This window comes from Carassius auratus, chromosome 32 (assembly GCF_003368295.1).
Source record: "Carassius auratus strain Wakin chromosome 32, ASM336829v1, whole genome shotgun sequence".
NCBI lineage: Eukaryota > Metazoa > Chordata > Actinopteri > Cypriniformes > Cyprinidae > Carassius > Carassius auratus.
In genome coordinates this window covers 32578469-32599769 of record NC_039274.1, presented here as the reverse complement: position 1 = coordinate 32599769, position 21301 = coordinate 32578469, and the positions used below count along the sequence as shown (strand labels likewise).

The 21301-nt window shown below is 38.5% G+C and overlaps 1 protein-coding gene across 1 annotated transcript in view; it reads left to right on the top strand.

Moving 5' to 3' along the window:
- LOC113052187 (ephrin-B3-like) overlaps positions 1 to 20103 on the top strand; it is a 67001-nt gene extending 46898 nt beyond the window's left edge. The window contains exons 3-5 of the mRNA XM_026216560.1: positions 9302 to 9394; positions 10604 to 10672; positions 15902 to 20103. Coding sequence (XP_026072345.1) covers positions 9302 to 9394; positions 10604 to 10672; positions 15902 to 16323 — 584 coding nt within the window. The 3' untranslated portion in view covers positions 16324 to 20103. The remainder of the gene's footprint in view (positions 1 to 9301; positions 9395 to 10603; positions 10673 to 15901) is intronic.
- Positions 20104 to 21301: the final 1198 nt, after the last annotated feature.

Below are 21301 nucleotides of genomic sequence, written 5' to 3'. Positions count from 1 at the left end.
TGTAATTAAAACGACAGTGAAATGTGATTACAGTCTTTAAGATGTTTGACAGTGTTCGGCACCCACTGAAGTAGGGTTGGGTGGCTCGCTGGCTCATTCTGTGCAATGGTAGAAATTTGTCGGGTGGTAGAGATCCTGCAGTGCTGATTTCTGAGGTAGAATACTGTTTTTGAATACATGCACACATATTGAATATGTATATTCAAAGATTGGGTTCAGTAAGAAATTCCTATTTCTATTCTATAAGGAAACATTAAATTGATAAGAAGTGGCAGTAAAACATTAATAATGGTACAAAAAAAATCGTTTTAATTTTCTATTCAACGAAGAATGCTAAAAAAAGATTTTTTTCTGAAGGATCATGTGGATTAATGACTGCTGAAAATTCAGCTTTGTCGTCACAGGAATGGATCACATTTTAAAATCTTTCAAGGGGTCATATAATGCCCATTTTCCACGAGTTGATATGCTTCTTTAGGGTCTTAATGAAAAGTCTGTAACGTAGTTTTTTTTTTTTTTTCAATGGTAGTGTAAAAAACAAATTTTTTACCCTGTAAAAACAGCTCTTTTCAAAACACGCTGGTTTATGGAATTCTCCTTTAATGTTAATGAGCTCTGCTGACCCCGCCTCTCACTTTAGAACTGCTCTCAGACTGGGGTGTGTTTCCCAAAACCATAGTTGCTAACCTGTTAGCAACTTAGTTGGTTGGCAATGAGAAGTGATTCATTAAAATACATTATACTCACTGCTTCTGTAGGTGAGGCTGGATCATGAATGATTTGCGCGAACATAAATGCATTTAAGTAAATCAAGAGCGCATTTCCTGTAGATCCAAACGTAAGTTAATCCCCTGCAATTTCAGTCATTCAGATGTCAGGAGTAAATGACAATGCTATGTTCATTATTACATCCACCAACAAAACACCTCAATCACTTAGGAGTCATGCTCGTCTGCATCTCGGACTCATGACGGCTCACTCAGGGTGGGTCTGAGGTAAGACACAAGTCCAGTCTGTGCTAAAGCGCTGCTGTCAATCAAACAATCGGGGGAGGGGCCTCCGACCGTGTGACGTCACACGGTCAGATGGCCCGATTTGAGAAAGGGGAAAACTTTTAATGAGATTACAAAAAAAAAAAAACACTTGGTGGATTTTTTATCATTATAGGGTGGTTGTGTACACACACTGCCAACACACATTTCAGTTAAAACAACTTGTAAAAGTGCATGTAGCATTATATGACCCCTTTAAAAAATATCTAAATAATCTTACCAACCCCAAGACATGTATGTCGTTTTAAAATCCTGAATCATCCAGTCATGTTTGTTTATTATTTATTGTTAATCTTTTGTTTTTCACTTTTTGATTAGCATTTTGTTTTTTTCTGCACTATTATGAGTCTTATTCATTTGTGTCCATGATGTTGTGAAAAAAAAAATTTAAATCTGAAATACCAGTCAATTTAGAAAATTATTTGGATTATTGATTTTATTTTACTTTCACTGAAACCACTTTAGCTGTCCTCCCGTGTGCCTGTGTGTTTGCCGTTTGGCTTTGTTATGACCCAGAAACGAACAGTCCACCAGAATTTTCAGCCACACTCTCCGCTCTGTTACTCCTCTCCATTTTTTTCAGTCTCATACTTGCTGGCATCTTTCTTTATATAGCAACCCCCTCCTTCCCTCTTTCTCCATCTCTTTATCTCTCTTTCTTTCTCCCTCTCGTTTTCTTTCACCGAATGCCATCTCCTTCCTCCCTTCAGACCATTGACCCACTTCCCTCTTTTCTTGCTCCTTCTCTGCATCCACACTTTTGTCCTTCACCTCAACAACTTTATCGTCTCCGCATTTGAAGTGAAAGTTGTCCGGAGGGCAAACAAATGTTTTGGCTGTGTTGCGTCAGCGCTGTGTATTTTATGTGGCTAGGTTTCATTTAACAAGTTGTTGAGCGTGTGGTGCAGCAGGTCAAGGAGGAGTGTAAGAACAGCCCAAATTGATTAGACAAAATGGAGAGAGAAACCAATAGATAGGCAAGAGTTTGGATGGATGGATGATATTACAGATATATTGGTGGCCAGATACAGGTGTTGTTGAGCATCAAATACATTGATCTCATCCAGGCCTCTCTCAGTCTTTCTTTCTCTTGTCTTTCTATAATTAAAATTCATTGGATGTTTAGACTCATGCAGACATGACTCATCCGGTTTGAATTGAACCCACACAGATATATCCAGATTCGTTTTGCAGTGCACAAGACATAGATCCACACGCATGCTCTCCACTCAAACGTCGTTGCCCACAGACATGACCCACTTAGGCTGGATGTCCTTCCTCCTTTCTAACCCACATCCTCACTGTCAGCCCGCCACTCTTCCAGGGTTACGAAAGATCTGTGCCTGAACGCCGATGACGTTCTTTCTGTAACCCCACATAACCTAGGAGTCCTGCGGAGATATCCCATCATGCCTTGTTCCACTCTTGTACTCCGCAATAGTGTTGCTTACTAGAATGCTGCTATCTGGAAAGGCCTTTTAGTAGCATATTCAATTAAATTAAATTAAATTCATGCATTTAGCAGACGCTTTTATCCAAAGCGACTTACAGTTGATTGAGGCTATCAATTTTTACCTATCATATAATTGCATGTAATTGTTTTATAATGCATTATGATATTCTTTATTCATTGAAGAAGAATTAATTATCCTATATGCAAGTCGGCAAATAATGCACATTGTAATACAGTATATATTTGTATAAATACTTGAAATGTATATCGAAATAAAAAATATATATATATATATATATATATATATTTGATTTCTATTTATTTAAAAAATGACAGGGAATATGATCACGTCTCAATGTGTGTGTCTGCACTTAACCACTGCATCATGGATTTTTTTTTTTTGCACCAAGCATATTCCATCAGCTTATTAAATTTAATCTGTTTTGTATTTTATGTAATATATTTAGAGGCTTTATAAGCCTTGATGGTGTTGATATTCAGTAGATCCCACAACTGATTTACTGTCCAGCAGATTTTACAGTCTGAACAGGATTAGAGCTGTCTGATCTCATTACATGAGCCACCAAATGCTTTATTTGCTTACACGCTTATTTATAGAGTTGTTTAAACTCAGAGCAACCTTATCTGAAGAAAAGGATGAGGGATTTTTCAGATCTGTCTCTCTTTCACTGTTACCTCTGCCCTCGTAAGCTGTTTTCTTCTCTTGGACACTTGCTCTGCTGGAGTTTTTATTTGTGTTGTGTGTTTACTCATACAGGCTGATGGGCTGGCAGCTGGAGCAGTATTAGAGATGGAATGGTTAAGAGGTCAGACGGGCTAAACTCTCTCTAGTGGTTCACGAGCCTGCCTGGCAGGCCTCCAGTAACAGCCTTCTCTTAGTACTCAACCACTGGAGCCTTTAACCTCATACTCGCTCTGACACTCCAATATCCATTTACAGCATGGAAATGTATGCGCTGGCAGTGCACCAGTGTGGTGTCATGCATGCTTTGGATTCAGCTTAGTGACTTTGTAACAGTGTGTTTTCATGTGTGTATATACGAGGAAGTATATGTGCTCCTTGCGTGTCTGTGGTCGCGTCCCCCTGAAGAAGCTGGCAGCGCTGTGCCACCCCTGGGGCGAGAGAGGAATGACCGTAATCTGTCTGGATAGGTAGAAACGTGTATAACTGGCCACAAGTGAAAATGTCATTGATCGTATAGGAAAGATCATGCAGGGCTGTAGCTAATAGGGTCAAAGGTGCGAATGACCGCATGTTAATTTTACGTCAGAATATGAGAAATATTGCAGGTTCGATACAAGTCAAGTCATTAATTCTTTCAATAGTATAGACCAGTTTGGAGTAGAAGTCACAGTTATGTCGCTTGCAGCTGCACCATATATTGTGGTTGCAGAAAAACACTGGTAACAAGTGGAGGGAAATAAATGAAATCCATGAAATACAGACAATGAATTATTAGAAATGTCAGAATTGGAATGCAAATCATATTTGTAGAAAACTGTCTCCAAATACACCATTTGAAGCTGAACACTAAACATTTAAATGGACAGACTATGGATGAAACCTGCTATGATTACCGTACTTTTAAAGCATATATTTGATTTAAACAATATATCTACATAATATTCACATATGCAGTTCATAGGGAACATAATGTATAAGGCCTACAGTTACAGCATGAACTATTATTTAAACCTAAAACATTTTACATAACATTAACCTATTTAAAGTTTTAAATAACTATTTTCGTTTTTTAAATTAATTTAAAAATTCAATTTACTCCAGCTTTCATTGTCACATGATCCTTAAAAAATAATGCTGATTTGCTGCTCACAATTTTTTTTTTTTTGTTAAAATCAGTTGTGCTATTTAATATTTTTGTGGAAACTGATAAGTTACTCCACATTTCTATGATGAATAGAAAAAAAAGTCTACTGTTTCATTTGATAAATATTGAATATGTCCTTGTTGAATAAAAGTATTCATATCTTTCTTTCAAAAAAATAAAAAAATAAATAAAAATCTTACTGACCCCAAGTTATAAACAATAGTGTATAATGCTTTTAAAGTCCTCTAAAATAAAAAATAAAACACAATTGACACGTCAATTATTTTTTGTGGTACTTCTGCTTCAACTGCTGTCGATTAAGTTTAACATTTATTGAGCCTGCAATATTACCTAAAAACACTTAATTCAGAAACTATGTGAAGTGTTTTTATTCGGTTTGATCCACGGTCTCCTGAGAGAAATACTGATAAACATAAAATCTTGTAATGCAGTTTAGGTGGGATCAGTAAATGTTTTATCTCCTTACATTTACAAAAAAAGGAGGCCCAGCTCAATATACAGTCAGGAGTTCCCAGAATTCCTAGCTACAGCCCTGCCTATATGTGTGTGAGGGGAGTAGATTATATACACTCTCATATGTCGTTTATGTTTTAAACATGTTTGCTTTTGACAACTGTATTCTAGTGTGACTGTGTGCATGTGATCATCTGGGACATTATGAGCTGCAGTTATGCATCATTGCCAAGATTGTCAGTGTGATATACTCAAACCTACCTCAAGAGTCTCCTTAATCTATCCTGCTCACACAAAGATGTACACACACACACACACACACACGTGATCTGAAGTTAGCCTGTAAGCTTTCAAATGTGCTTCTTTATCTTAAACTCACACAGGGCCCATTATAATGACAGTGCGGTCTTGTCTCACACATCAGGATGAATGTTGTATACAGCACACACTGACTCTGTCCTCCATTCTTGTGCCTCTTCTGTGGATGTCAGAAACTGACCAATCAGAACACAGACCGCTCTGCTCCGGAAACATTAAGAGAAGTGCCATAAAAATCTGCATTTGTTTCGAAGTCAGCAGCCATTTCCCTTCATAAATTGTTATTGTTTCAGTTGATAATGGCTTATACCTCGTAAGAACTTGGTGCCGTTTCTCCTGCTTATAAAGTTAATGGAAATCATTATGATTTCATGTCATGTCATGTCATGTCTTACGTGGCATTTTTGTGTGTGTGTGTGTGTGTGTGAATTCTTCCGTCCTTCTCTCTTTTTAGCTGTCAGCACTCTTTTAATTGCTTATGAAGGCTTTGTTAATGGTTTAAATCAACCGTACGAATGTGTTGCTGCTGATTTATTGAGTCTTATTTGGTTTCAGGAAATATGAAGTGTGAGCCAAAGGAGGGAATATTTGGCTGAGGACAGCAGTGCAAATCTCTCCTGGTTCAGTATTGTGCTGAAGAAAAAAAAACATCGTATTTCACACTCTCACACTAACTTTATGTTTTGCAGCTCAATAATTGATGTGTTTTGAGATCTGGGCACTTTGAATGCAATATTGTGGGTTATTTACAGCTTATTGTCTATGAAGAGCATGTGTGGAATGCTGCCGATTACATAGAACATTAATTTTGACCTGTTCCTCGGTCTGTAACAGAGAAAACATGCTTTTAGTCTGTTTATATATGCATTTTGAGTGGAAGCGAAATGGGCCAGAGGGAATGAAAACAGAAACGTGAAGCTGGAATTTTCTGAAAAGGATCGTTTCCCTAAACATGCAAACTGAGAATGAATTACTGTCACTGATGTTACTCTAAACACTGTGGATTTGCTCCAGTTTACAAATAAAATCTTTATGTATTCCACACACACAGAACTATGGATTCAGAAGACATATCCATCTATTATGCTGATATGGTAGTTTTTGTCATTTTTTGAGTTTGACAGCCACTGGTCACCATTCACGTTCACTATATGGACTCTGCAAAACATCTAACATCAATATTGCATTTGCATGAGGTTGATTACCAAAATACACGTTCAAATATATATATATATATGAAAATTGTTGTACGTGGTAATCGACAGGTTAGAAATATCACACAATATTTCAATATTCGTGACTATTTTTAATCTGTAAATATATAGAAAATATATCTAACACGCATGCTACACAATTACATTTAATATGCACCCCCCCCCCCCACACACACACATTATCTCACTGTCTGTAATTCTCATAAACACACTCACACACAATAATAGCCGTTGGATAACACCCACACATAACACACACGTCTGACTGACTTGCGCTTTATCACCATCATTAGTGTGACAAGAGGCATCCCAGAACCCTTTACATAAACACATGCGTGGGAGATGCACACTCACACACACACACACACACACACACAACCTCCTCGACTTTATTTGTATGTTGTTTTCACTCTTCTTTCCTTTACACCTCATTCTTTTTATCAGTTCTTTTCTCTTGAATCTTTGTGACATGCAGTAGGTTCTGTCTTTATGAAAGTTTGTATTCCTATCCCGGAGAAATAAAACACTGAAGTGAATAACATGCACATCGTGATTAAGAACAAATGACTGCTATGTTTCTTCAGCCTTTCGTCTCTTTCTGTTCCTGTTACATGGGACTTGGAGAATGGTGTTCCTCTGCCACTCCATCCTCCATTTCTCTTCATCCCGCCATCAGTGCTGATCATTGTCTAAATTACTTGTCCTGTCCTTCTTTTATTCTTTCTCTCTCTTCCTCTCTAGTTCTTGTGTTCCCATTAGTCTCTCATCCAATTTTTACCGCTTTATCTCTCTCTTCCTCTGTTTGTCTCTATGCCTCCCATTTATCTTTAAAGGAGAGTCGCTACTTTGCTACTTAAAATAAACACTATTGTTCTTGCTTGTCTTTTGTTTTATTTTTCTGCCCCAAGACCTTTCAACATTTCGGATTATAGGGAAGAGCCACATCTATACGTGTCATCAGACTCCCTCCCTCTCTCTCTTTCCACTCTTCCTTACACATTTTTTTTCTGTCGTCTGCTCACACATTGGGTCTTTCCATCACCTCCTATCGTCTCTCATCTCAATCACATCAGTAACAGCTTGTCAGAGACCATCAGTGTCCCCTCTCTCCATGTCTCTCTTTTCTTTCCATCTCACAAAATGGCTAAGAATATCTCAATTTTAGGGTGAAAACTTTACAGTTAACCTTGACTTTCCTGCTCTTCCCTGTATCCTTCACTATCTGTCTGTCTGTCCGTCTGTGTGTCTGTCTTTTTATGCCCCTGTCTGAACACACTGTGCAGTCCTTCAGTGAGGCTGACAGCATGAGTGAGGGAGAGATGAAGGTGTGAAGGTCTCTTTTTTTTCACACCCTCCATGGGTCATCGGTGGGAATGTTAGTCTGCTGCCCAGGGGTATTTTTTTCTGAAATGGACAAAACGTTTAAAAAGTCCATGTGAGACTGACAGTGAGTGATAGATTTTAAATAAATGAAGGAATCAGAATCTAGAGGCTTTGAAAGACTGGATAACATAGTACACAAGTGAGGGGCAGAGGTTTGTTTGTCCTCCATTTCAGTTCTTTCTCTCTCTCTCTCTCTCTCTCTCTCTCTCTCTCTCCATTCTCAGTAAATAAAATCTAGCACTCTCACTTACCTCAGATCATTATTTCTCTCTCTTTCTTTCTGTCTCTCTCTCTCTCATTTAAGACGGCCAGACCTTATTACCAAGGACAAGCTGTCCTGTCTTTGGCCCGTGTGTCTGGCCCACATGTAACCAGCCGTCGGCCTCGACCCACATGCATCTCACATGACGTCCACCTGCAGCCCACTTCATATCAGGAGCGCCCATCGCTGGCCCACTTAGGTCCATGAAACTCACCAATATAATTATCAATATCCTTGTTTTGGAGGAGTCCTGGATTAAGCAAGTTTGTGTGTGTGTGTGTGTGTGTGTGTGTAAGTGTGAGTGTGAGTGAGTGAGTGAGTGATGCAGTTTGAAGCGATTTAGGATGTTAAATGACCTCCTCTGGGACCGGAAATTAGGCCTCGTTAGAGCTGCACCATGATGCATAGTGACATTTGTGTGTGTTAATCCACATTAGATCAAATATCTGTGCAGGCTGACTGTGTGCCAGTAGGAACTATTATTGCTACAGTATCAGATCTGTCTGTGAGTCTGCTTGTGACACCATTTTATATATATATATAAAAAAATTGCACTATGAATGCTGTTCACATTGAGTACATTTTTTGTGTTTTTTGTCATAAAAAACCCAGATGGCAATTTGCCAAAATGTGCATTATATAAGTACAGAGAGTCACTCATTATTTGATTAGGCTGCCAAAAGTATATATATTTTTTACACAGATTTGGATTAAGAATAACATTTTGAATTCAAAATTAAAGGAAAAATAAAACCCATTAATATCCAAAGTATCAGCAGCTTGACACTTGCTAAATTAAGTTTTAGAATTTTCAGTATAAAACATTGAATTGAAGATATAGAATAACGTAGCTCATATTGTTTCACATAATTTTTTTCAATAGTTCATCTGTTTCAGTCTTCCGTTTCCGTGACTTTTTCCGATCTGCATATTCCGTGCATGTGCTAAGTATGATTGTCTTGAAAATAAGAAAAATTTACATGAGAAGCTACACTGCATAAGATATCAAGACTTTTTCATGTTAAAAATTTAAACATGAAAAAAAATCTCCCAGTGCAGTAAAACAAATTTACACTTGCTGTAAAAATACCAGAATAGGTACACTTACATTCCAAATAGAATATATGAAGACAAGGCTTAATATGTTATGCAGTATTGCATTTCAAGTGTATTTATCTTTTTTTATACTTGAAAACAAGTCATAAAACCTTTAATTAAACTGGTTAAGAAATCATTATTTTACATTGCAGCATGTATGATATAGTAAGAAGTAAATCTCTTCTTTTCTCTTACAGCTACATCAGATGGGACGCGTCAGGGGCTGGAGAGCATGAGAGGAGGAGTTTGTGCTACACAGGGCATGAAGGTGGTGCTGAAAGTGGGACAGAGTGAGTAACACACCGGCACACACACTCTTGGGAGCATATCGGCAGACAAATCCAGAGGGTTGCTCACCTGAAACAGTTACGGATGCTGCATTTGCAGAAACATAGGCTCAGTAAAGTGTTTCTCTCTGTGCCACACATGACCACGCTCGTGACCAATAGCTTTTGTTTACACGCAAACACAATCTCTGTCAGGCCTTTGTTAGTTTTCATTATTAAACTCAGGAGAACAGCGGTAAGTGAATCCCAAACAGACTGTGGATACAAGTCCCTGAGCCGTAACAGTACACCCCTCGTGACTGTTGTGTGTTTGGAGTTATTTATCAGTCATGCTTATCACTATGCACTGTTGAATAAGAGAGGATTAACACAGCAAAAAAGACTAGGAAACATTTTGTATTTATTTACCTGGATGTTTTTATTTTCAGTCTCCATCTTTGGCTTTGAATTAGATTTTTTTTTTTTCTTCACAACATTTATTGACTTTTCTTAAAAATCCCTGTTGGTCTCCCTCACTGTAGTTGTTATCTGCTTCGTGGCTGAAAGGTCATGTCTGTTTTGTTTGTCATCTAAATAAAGGGCGATTCAGCTGGAGATATCTGATATGTGCCCACACGCACACATAGACTGTCATGGCATTTTGACAAGTGTGACAGCTCACCCTAAGCTCAGAGATGACTGTGTTTGTGTGTGTGTGTGTGATTGTGAAATGTCTATTTGCTGTCTAAAGTGTTTGATCCCTCAGCGGTAGCCCCTATGAAATAACACAATGGTGTGAAACATCTTAAAGGAACCATATTCTACACTTTTTTTTTGCTTTATTCTGTTCCTTAAAGTTGCAATTATATATGTATGATTTGATATATCCACTACTGGTAAAAATTTTGGAATAATAAAAAAAAGAAAACAAGGTCTTGTATGCTCACCCAGGCTGCATTTATTTGATTAAAGGGTTTTAAAATTTGCTTTTTAATTACTGTTAAAAAGTGAAAACAGTAATATTGTGAAAAATTTTTTACAATTGAAAATAACTATTTTCTGACTTGATATATTTTCAAATGCAATTTATCTTTTGATTGCAAAGTTGCATTTAAATCACAGTTCATCACTTACATGGTTGTGATACAGTAGCATATTTGTTTTTGTTATGCTGTGTGCACGTTGACTGAACCATTAAAATTACTAAACGGTTTCTCAATCATGTATCTGTAGGTCCATATGGTCTGCCAGCCAAATCTCCCAAACCTGACCCTGCGGACCGTATCAACAACCCAAATCCAGGTAAACACAGCTGCCTTTGGTATCAAGAGGACATGGCTCATACCAAACAGACACAACATTAATAAAAGAACAGAACTAACTAAAGGAACAAGGGAAAGAAGCGACAGATGGATGGAGAGAAACAGGCGTCTTGGCACTCGGGTTCTTTTTTGATATACTCACCCCTTTTGTTTGTTCTCTCCTCCTCACATCCCCTCATTTTCCCCTCTTTTCCTCCGTTCAGTGTCTTCTACAGAGGCCCTGGAGCCGTGAACTGGAAGCAGAATGCGGTGGGGGTAATGGCCGCATGGGGAAAGATAAAGCATGAGAGGAGGAGAGAGCTGTTGTTTTGGAGACTTATTCATGCCATTAGTTTAGCTGCTTGGGTTTAGTTGGTCCTGAAAGGAAGAAAGACACAGAAAATGGGAAGGAAAGGGGGATGATTAGTGTGGGAGGATAGAATGAGTAAATTACTCACTTTGTTTGCACGGGTTTGACATTTGGGAGTGCAAGACTGGTGCCTTGTGTCCTATTCTGTTTTTATTCTTTGACATAAAGACAAAAAAAATATCTATCTATCTATCTATCTATCTATCTATCTATCTGTCTGTCTGTCTGTCTGCCTATCTCTGTTTGTCTTTCTATCTGTCTATCTGAGTGCCTGTCTGTCTGTCTATCTATCTGAGTGTCTGTCTGTCTGTCTATCTATCTGAGTATCTGTCTGTCTGTCTGTCTATCTATCTAAGTGTCTGTCTGTCTGTCTATCTATCTGAGTGTCTGTCAGTCTGTCTGTTTGTCTATCTATCTGAGTGTCTGTCAGTATGTCTGTCTGTCTGCCTATCTCTGTTTGTCTGTCTGTCTGTCTGTCTATCTATCTGAGTGTCTGTCAGTATCTCTGTCTGTCTGCCTATCTCTGTTTGTCTTTCTGTCTGTCTATCTGAGTGTATGTCTGTCTTTCTATCTATCTGAGTGTCTGTCTGTCTGTCTATCTATCTGAGTGTCTGTCTGTCTATCTATCTGAGTGTCTGTCTGTCTGTCTATCTGAGTATCTGTATGTCTGTCTGTCTGTCTATCTATCTGAGTGTATGTCTATCTGTCTATCTATCTGAGTGTCTTTCTGTCTGTCTATCTGAGTGTATGTCTGTCTTTCTATCTATCTGAGTGTCTGTCTGTCTATCTATCTGAGTGTCTGTCTGTCTATCTGAGTGTATGTCTGTCTGTCTATCTGAGTGTATGTCTGTCTGTCTATCTGAGTGTCTGTCTGTCTATCTGAGTGTATGTCTGTCTGTCTATCTGAGTGTCTGTCTGTCTGTCTATCTGAGTGTCTGTCTGTCTATCTATCTGAGTTTCTGTCTGTCTATCTATCTGAGTGTCTGTCTGTCTGTCTATCTGAGTATCTGTATGTCTGTCTGTCTGTCTGTCTGTCTATCTATCTGAGTGTATGTCTATCTGTCTATCTATCTGAGTGTCTGTCTGTCTGTCTATCTGAGTGTTTGTCTGTCTTTCTATCTATCTGAGTGTCTGTCAGTCTGTTTGTCTGTCTGTCTATTTATCTGAGTGTCTGTCTGTCTGTCTGTCTGTCTGTCTGTCTATCTATCTGAGTGTCTGTCTGTCTGTCTATCTGAGTATCTGTATGTCTGTCTGTCTGTCTGTCTGTCTGTCTATCTATCTGAGTGTCTGTCTGTCTTTCTATCTATCTGAGTGTCTGTCTGTCTGTCTGTCTGTCTGTCTATCTATCTGAGTGTCTGTCTGTCTTTCTATCTATCTGAGTGTCTGTCTGTCTGTCTGTCTTTCTGTCTGTCTATCTATGTGAGTGTCTGTCAGTCTGTATGTCCGTCTATCTATCTGAGTATCTGTATGTCTGAGTGTCTGTCTGCCTGGGTCTCTTTCTGTCTGTCTATCTATGTGAGTGTCTGTAAGTCCGTCTGTCTATCTGAGTTTCTTTTTGTCTGTCTGTCTGTCTATTTATGTGAGCGTCTGTCAGTGTCTTTCTGTCTATCTGTCTATCTATCTGAGTGTATGTCTGTCTTTCTATCTATCTGAGTGCCTGTCTGTCTGTCAGTCTATCTGTCTGAGTGTCTTTCTGTCTATCTATCTGAGTGTATGTCTGTCTTTCTATCTATCTGAGTGCCTGTCTGTCTGTCTGTCTGTCTGAGTGTCTTTCTGTCTTTCAGTCTGTCTATCTATCTGAGTGTCTTTTTGTCTGTCTGTCTTTGTGAGTGTATTTCTGTCTGTCTGTTTATTTATGTGAGTGTCTGTCTGTCTATCTATCTAACTGGCTGTCATCAGTTGGAGTGGTGAAGGGTGTAGGTGGGTTTGGGAGGGCTGCAGGTCATTATGAGCACAATAACACGGACAGTCATAGAGACACGGAGCGAAGGAGGAGGTGGAGGAAAGGAGTGAGGGACAGCGAGAGAATTGAGGAAGGAAAACGAGAGGAATTGTGTCAAGAATAATGATAGGCCAATTGAGAGTGCCTTCAGTCAGATCCCTGTATTTCTGACTGTTCTCTTGCTCGGCAGGGGCTCTCAATGTCTCCTGTTGAGATCAACACTACACACACATATACACACGCTGAAACATCAGCTATGTCGGCTAAGTAGGCACAATGGTCATTTGTTCCATGTCTTGTATTTAATGTGTGTGTGTAATCAAATCTGTTGTATTTTTCCAATCTGTGTTTCCCATTGCCAGAGCTATAGTTTGCCTTTTTAAAGGAATGGTTCACCCAAAATCACCCAACAGTTTTTTTTTATTTTTTTTGATAAATCTTCAAACTGGCCATTTACATAGACCAGAAGTATACAGTGACTATGGGCTGTCAAAAAGTATCATAAAAATTGTCCATAAAACTGTCATATTTCAATTCTTCTGAAGCCATACAGAAGGTTTGTGTGAACACCAAATTTTAAGTTTGATTCAGTTCAATTTACATTAATTTGTAAAGCACTTTTCACAACATATATTGTGCTTTACAGAAAATGTTTCAAATGCTACAATCAAGGAGCCAGAAGTGACCGTATCAAGTTGTTGTTATTTGAAAATTAATTTAAGTTGCCATTTCAAGCTAATTTGATTTCACCTAACACCCTTGGTTTTACATATTGCACAACCAAACATGATGGGGGACAGAGAGCAAGATTTACATTATAAAACTCATTCAAATAACAGTCTGTTGCTCACTCGAAGCTATCATATTGCTTTAGAAGTCTTTAAATATACACACAATCATATGGACTACTTTCATGTGTCAAAAGAGCCCAATCAAGCCACAGTGTTTAGATTGGCTTGCATTTCCAATGCAAAACGCCTCCCACACACCATAATCCCGTTATGTAAAGATAAATGACTAATATAGCTTCATAGATCCCACATCTATTAAAATGCACTCTCAGCTGTTGTTCATAGAAGAGGCTAAATACACGATTCCTGTGTTTAAAGCTGCAGCACATAAACCACAGCTCATGTTGCTATGTGTTAAAAAAAGTTATTTATTATGTTTATTTTAATGCAGCGGAGAATGTTTAGAGCTGCTGCTCCCTGGGGCATCCTCTGAGTGTTTAACAGCTTTTATGGTAAAAAAAAAAAAAATTATATATACATAAACAATTTCCATTAGCAAAAAAACATTGCTATATTAAGAATAATTCATGGTGTGGCCTTAACCGCAAGCGCTGTAAAGGCCAAATTTCACAAAGAGAGCAAATATCCAGCATGGTTGGATATTCACTCAAGAGACTTTGAGTTAAAAAAACGAGTCCTTGTTTGAAACTATTCATATTAGAGATTAAACTTTGCCAGATTATGGAAGGTTTTTCCAATTTACTGTCATTGTTAAAAGACCTTTTGTCTGAGATTTGTCACTGAACCATTATTTCATGTGAACAGGTCTTAATGCTGTGTCCAAATACTCATCCCCTCATCTTTATTTTTCAACTCAACGGTCTGATGATTGCAGTTCACATCTCCATTGCCAGACCACTGGCTGACCACAGGTTTATAGTGCGTGTTTTACGCCCGTGCCAAAGCATGCATGTTTGCGCAAACCCAATCCACCTTGACTCATTGTGATGTGAATCACTGGTCAATGAGTTCAGAGAAAACTCCAGTACTTTACAACATCCTCCAAATTTTATTCATATTTCTGACAGTTTGAGTGAACACAGAGGACTCTAATTGGTTCGGTCTGATCTGTTAAGGACACGAACAAGCCAATCAAAGGGTTAGATGACTGACCCGTTTAATTTGTTCCATTTGATTGGTTAAAGTCATTAACTAGCCCATCAGATGATGAGGTAGACAGAGGAAGGCGATGCTAGAGGGCAGGATGTGGCAGCGCTAATGAACCAACTACATCAGACTAATACTCATGTCAGTGTCAGAGGGCACTTCTCTGAGTCTGCAATCCAATACAGGAACAAGTTAAAGGTGGTCATCTCACTAATGGGTGTCATCACCACATGCAATCCAGAAAAGTTTCCCTAACAAAAAGCAATGAACTTTAGAAAACTGTTTAGCCAAGGGACATCAATTTAGGGGAGCTATGCAAACTAATCTAATGTCAAAGTTTGTTCAAAGAAGCAATAGCAGTATATGTGACACACTCTATCATTTTGGCAGATGTGAGCTGCTTGTGGAGAAATGTGATTATAAGCTTATTTATTTTTATCTTTGATGAATTTGAAGCTTTCACAGCATTCATATTATAAATTATAAATACAAACAATAAATTTTGTTTTGTCACTCTTTAAAATGGTGTGACAGATTGCTGCATTGCTGAAAGTCATTCAATATCCATAGCTTATTTTATATATATATATGTATGGATGTATGTATATGTGTGTGTATGTATGTATGTATGTATGTGTGTATATATAAATATATGTGTGTGTGTGTGTGTGTGTGTGTCTGTGTATAATCAAAAATACAATATGGGGAAATACTATTATAATCATCATATTAAAAATCATACTTACCCCAGACATTTAATTGGTAGTGTACAATGTTATAATAAATCACCTAAACTCCTAAACAAAGTCCGAAAAAGAGGCCGTTGTCTGAACAAGTATTATTAATGATGTTGAAATAATCATTTTATTCTTACATACTTCATTATTTTATATAACTTTCTTGAAATCTTGAAATAAATATATTTGGGTGAAAATGACTCAAAATGATGGAGCAGGTCCCATATATATAGAGTGTCTTTATATGTCTGTTGAACTGATCAAATGTTTCTCTGTTTTGCAGGTGCTGGAAACAAAACGCATCCCAGAATTCCCCCTAGAAGTCCTGGTGGAGAAAACGGCCCTCTTCCCCCCTCCAACATCGCAGTTATCGCAGGTGCAGCAGGCGGTTCAGCTTTCCTGCTGCTCGTAACTGCCGTGATCTGCGTAGTGTGCTACCGACGACGACACGCCAAGCATTCCGAATCACACCACCCTCCCCTCTCCCTCTCCTCCCTGACCTCGCCTAAACGGGGCTGCGTCGGGGGCGTAGGAGGCGGCAACAACAATGGCTCGGAGCCTAGCGACATCATCATCCCTCTGCGGACTTCTGACTCCGCCTACTGCCCACACTATGAGAAAGTGAGCGGGGATTACGGCCATCCGGTCTACATCGTACAGGAAATGCCCCCTCAGAGTCCCGCCAATATCTACTATAAAGTATGAGAAACTGGAGACAACCTTACCGACAACATCTGCTAAGACCACACCCACCTTAATAAACAACGACCTAAATCCCGCCCTCACAGTCTGCACCCCTATAGATCAGATCCTTTTACCTTAACACGCATTTCTCCGACACACTGACCGCCCGTGGTCGAGTGTGTCTGTGTGTGTGTGTTACAATTCTTCGCAAACTCTCCCCAACTTCGGCCTTTTGTTGGAGAGAGAATGTCCTGATGTGAGGGCCTCCCTCTCTCTGACGTCCCACATGGGGGAAAAATTCTTAAAGCTAGAGAAGACTCCTGGAGTGATTCAGCCAAGTGAAAACTCCTTTTTTGGGGGGGCTTTATGGAGCACAAGCATCAAAACTTTTTCTGATGTACTTCCAAAAACTGAGACTATAAACACAGAAAAAGAAAACTCAACCAGTCCAAACCTACAAAGACAACTTTGACTTTGAATGCTACATTTACTCACAAATAGCAGTCTAGTTTGTGTTAAACTCCTTCGAAAGGGGGAGGGGCCATTGATTCAGCCAGTAGTCACACAGGGCTGCAGTCATGTGATCTAGGACCCATGTGTTTGATTGGTGGAGTTGTAGTGGCGTGGAGAATCTTGTATATTTTAATAACGTGTGTATTTTGTGAGTGTGTAGGATAAATATTCCGGCACTGCTGTTGCACGTTGCGACTGGTGTGCTTCAGTACAACTCGCGAGTGTTTTTGTGCGTGAATGAGTGTGTGTTTGAGTAAACGTGTTAGCGTGAGCATGGGCGCGTGTGTTTGTTAGACTGTTTTAAAACCAAAATACAAAAATATGAGCGAACATCACAAAAGGTTTTTTATCGCTTTCAACACAATAGATTATAATTATATATGAATACTCAGTAAAATAATTTTTAGATTTCCTTTTTATGTAATGTTACAGTTTGCTAGGCCTAATTTTTTCCCCCTGTTTTTTATGACATGCTGACCTTGTTTCTCTCCATTTTTGAGTTGTAAATTAATTTAATGCTTTCATTCTGTTGCGGAAACGGAGTTTGTCTGGTTCCCCCTCATTTTCCTCTTTCCCAGGAGGAAAAATGTCATTCCTACACATATATTTTTATTACTCCTTGTACTCTGATGTAGTTTTGAAGCTAGACCTCGTTTGTGAATGTGTTGAGGTAGAACAATCCGAGAAGGTTTTTTTTTATTATTATTTTTAAAGACGCTGGGGAAAAAAGGGGGAAAAAACAGAAAGGAGGGAAGAATAGGATGAGGGTGAAATAAAAAGAAAAAATGCGAACACGGCCTGTCGTGAAAGCAAACGCACGAGTAAGGAAACTTCTAGTAAAACTGTGAAACTATGGAAGAATGACACAGTAAAAGAAAAAAAATAGGGGAGAGGGAGGTGGGGGGAGAAAAGTAAAGTCAAAAGCTGATTGAAGGAGAAGAGAGACAGAGTGAGAGAGAGGGATGGAAAGGTTTTTAATAAACTCGTCTGAAGCTGTGGAAGACGCAGATTTGGGCCCAATGGTCTTCTGAGGTACAAAGAGACAGATGAGGGGAAGAAAGAAACTCATTCTCTCAGATGGACAACAGGATAGATGGACACAGAATTACTTTTTTCCAGACACACAGTGCTCTTTTTTGTTCACATGAAGTGAAGTGGAAATATTTCTAGACTCATTTCAAATTCTTGAGTATGGGACACATCTCAATTAAGTAGACATGTTCACACACACACACACACACACGGAGAACGACTTGATGGCCATGGCACAAAGAAAATCTCTTTTGGAGATTTTCATCTCACACACACATGAACAGCTCCAAAACACAATCAAAAGCCATTCTGATTGGGCATATATGCTGTTTACCTCAACAAATGCCATGATTAGCGTTGTTCTTTCACATTCTCTCTCTCTCTCTCTCTCTCCCTCTATCTATCTCTTTCTCTCTTACACACACACACACACACTCACACATACACACATTCAATCATGCAGCCTTGTAACTAGCTTTGTGTGTGTGTGTCTCTCTTTTAGTGCCAATGAAAATCTCTCTTTTCTGCCTGAAGTATACTCTACGCAAGTATGTGAGCGTAAACGCTTGTGTTAGAACAGTTGCATTCTCAGGACATATTAACATAAACTTAAATCTTGTATGGTCAGTTTTCTCTGACATGGCGGATCAACAGTTTGGGAAAGAATCTTAGAAAGCTAGTTAGCTGCTGTTAGTCAATGGCTGAATTTGGAGTAGGATACTACTCTTAAAATGTCTGTCATATAGTATGTGCTATTTCTAACTTATGCTGTTTTGAAACGTTAGCTAAAGCACCCGGCATACTAATAAACTAGTATACTATTACGAATACAGCCTTTGACTAGCTTTAGCTAATTAGCAGAGGAAAATGAGCTAAATGGCAGAAATAGTAAGTACAGAGCTCCATACATGAGGGTGGGGTGGTGGGGAGGTCCGGACAAATTAATTACAAATCAATAAATCATAGGATTTCTTCATCTGTGATCAGTTTTTCCCCTCCACATATAATGTGCAGGACGCCATAACAAAAGTAGTAAGCTAGTATAGTATTCCAAAAAAAGCTAAACTTAGCAGGTCACAACGTTCTTGCACTTGCAATGTGTTGACCAAACATTAGCGTCCACATACTTGCAAAGCATATGGTTCTGGCCTTGTTTCACTGCAATTGTCACCGTGTGTTTTGTATGTGTGTAAAAGAATGTTATCGCTAAGAAATACACTGCATACATGCAAATAATAACAAGATATTCATACCAAAATATGTTGGTGGTTTTATTTTGCAGATGTGATTTGAGACTGACGTTGGGACTTGAACAATCTGTTACTGTTTTCAATCTGCCTAGAAAGCTTCAACATTTGTCTCTCAAAAGCATTTCGTTTTGTGTCACTCCGGTGCATCAAGACTGTGAGAAAAAAGAAACACGACATTGTTTTCCTGTCACATTGATGTTTTCTTCTTACACGCCAATTTGGATTTTGTTACTTCAATATCAAGTTGCCTAAAATGTGGAGGTGTTACGTTTGTTCGGCGCTATTGTATTCGTGGGCTGTTTCATATATATATAAGCGTTCGATTTCTGTTCAAATTCTGTTGCATTTACTAAATCAATCAGTGTAAGCCATGTCTCTGACCCTGTGCACATGGACTTGGATACGTTTGTGTGTATGTGTGTGCGTGCAGGTGTGCGTATGTCCGAAACACACGTGGACATCGTTCAAAGATGGACGGACTGATGCAGAGGGTGTGCTGTTGCGTTCGGATCACAGAGGACACACGAGGAGACACAAACTCTCTCTGCTCATCATCCTTGCTTTTTTAGGTCTCGTTTATCGATCATCTGACCTCAGAAATGTCCATATTCTATCTTTCACATCGAGCAGTTCTTTGTGCACTTGCTTTCACCACAAACGCTGGGACCAGTATTCTGTACGCAGACACAAGCGGGGACGAAACAACAAAGTGTTTTTTTTTTTTTTTTTAGAGAACGCTTCGGTTGTGTGTACGTGTTTCTCTGTGCCAATAGCCAGCGGGTGGCGGCCACTTTAAAGACCTCCATTCCTCTCCAGTGATGTGTTCAGACGTTTGTAAACCACCATGTTTGTGTGTGCTGTTTTCTTTTCCGTGTCCATCCCTCCATCTCCCATCCTCACGACCCCTCTCGTTTTCCCTCCTGCCAACATGCCTTTAAAAGGGTTAAACAACTAATACATTCCTTTGAAGAAATGTTGATTAAAACACACACACACACAAAAAAAACTTTACAGTGCATTCTTGGATTTTCTTTACTTTGTGTGTATTCATTTTTCAAATGCATTGAGTTTTGTGGCCTTCCACTGAACGTGCAACTGAATGACAGAGAGATACCATGTTCTTATTTTTCTTTCCACTCTACCATAAATCTCTTCTTCCTGGTATTTCATCTTCTCTAAAGTAAACACTGGCTTTTACAGTCATCATCTATTGTCTGTTAAGAAATGAATGTGTTCTCTAAGTGCACAGTAATACCTTTAGTCGTATTAGTTGTTCAAGACTGTATCTAACTTTTTTTTTTTTTTTTTTCCTTTAGATCCTTCTGTATGTTTTACATAATGTCATTCATTGCCTTCTGGCAACAATTTCATTTTTATGAAAACTTGCGAAATCTGGTACTGATTGTCCCTGTGAGGTTTCCACACAGTTACAGGTGATGCAGAGGGGACGGCTGTATTATTGGCCTGGGAACGCTTATGTCATTCAACAATCCTTTCATTGGTTTAACGTGATTTAAGTGTGAAGGAGAAGGTTCTGGAACACAAGGGAGACAAACAAAAACACTTAAAAATGTCCTTATAGGCTTCTGTGGTAATCTTTGTCACGTAATATTTATTTCTAAAATGTGCTTGTATAACTTTAATGACCTAGAGGAGCATTTTGTTGCCCAAGGTTTGCTCAGAGAATTTCTCAGCTGTGTCTCAGATTTTTCTCCTACAGTTTCCTCATTTAAAAATGAAACCTCAGCAAATTTAGACAATTATTGTTGAGGTACAATCAATAGAGAGATATAATTCATGTGGATTGCATAGATAATTAGGTTTTTGCAAGAATTTAGTGATATAATTAGTGATAAAAATGAATGTGGATTGCGAAAATTAGGTTTTGAAAGAATGTAATAAGACATGTTAGAGCTCATAAAATCTAAAGCAAAATAATCTCCATTTAAAATCATTGCTGTCTCTGAGAGTGATTACCTTTTTTCCCCAGTTGAACTCATAGGACCTTAATTAATTATGATTAACTTCAAAATGAGAAACAAATACATCCAATCTGCATTCAAAAAGAAATTAAAAAGTCATAAAACCCTTTTTAAGTACCCTAGAATTTTAAATAGGTCCTTAATGTTAACCTTTTGTTAAAAAGTATTGGATTTTAGCAGATCTTCACATTATTTGGAATATATATATATACAGTATATATA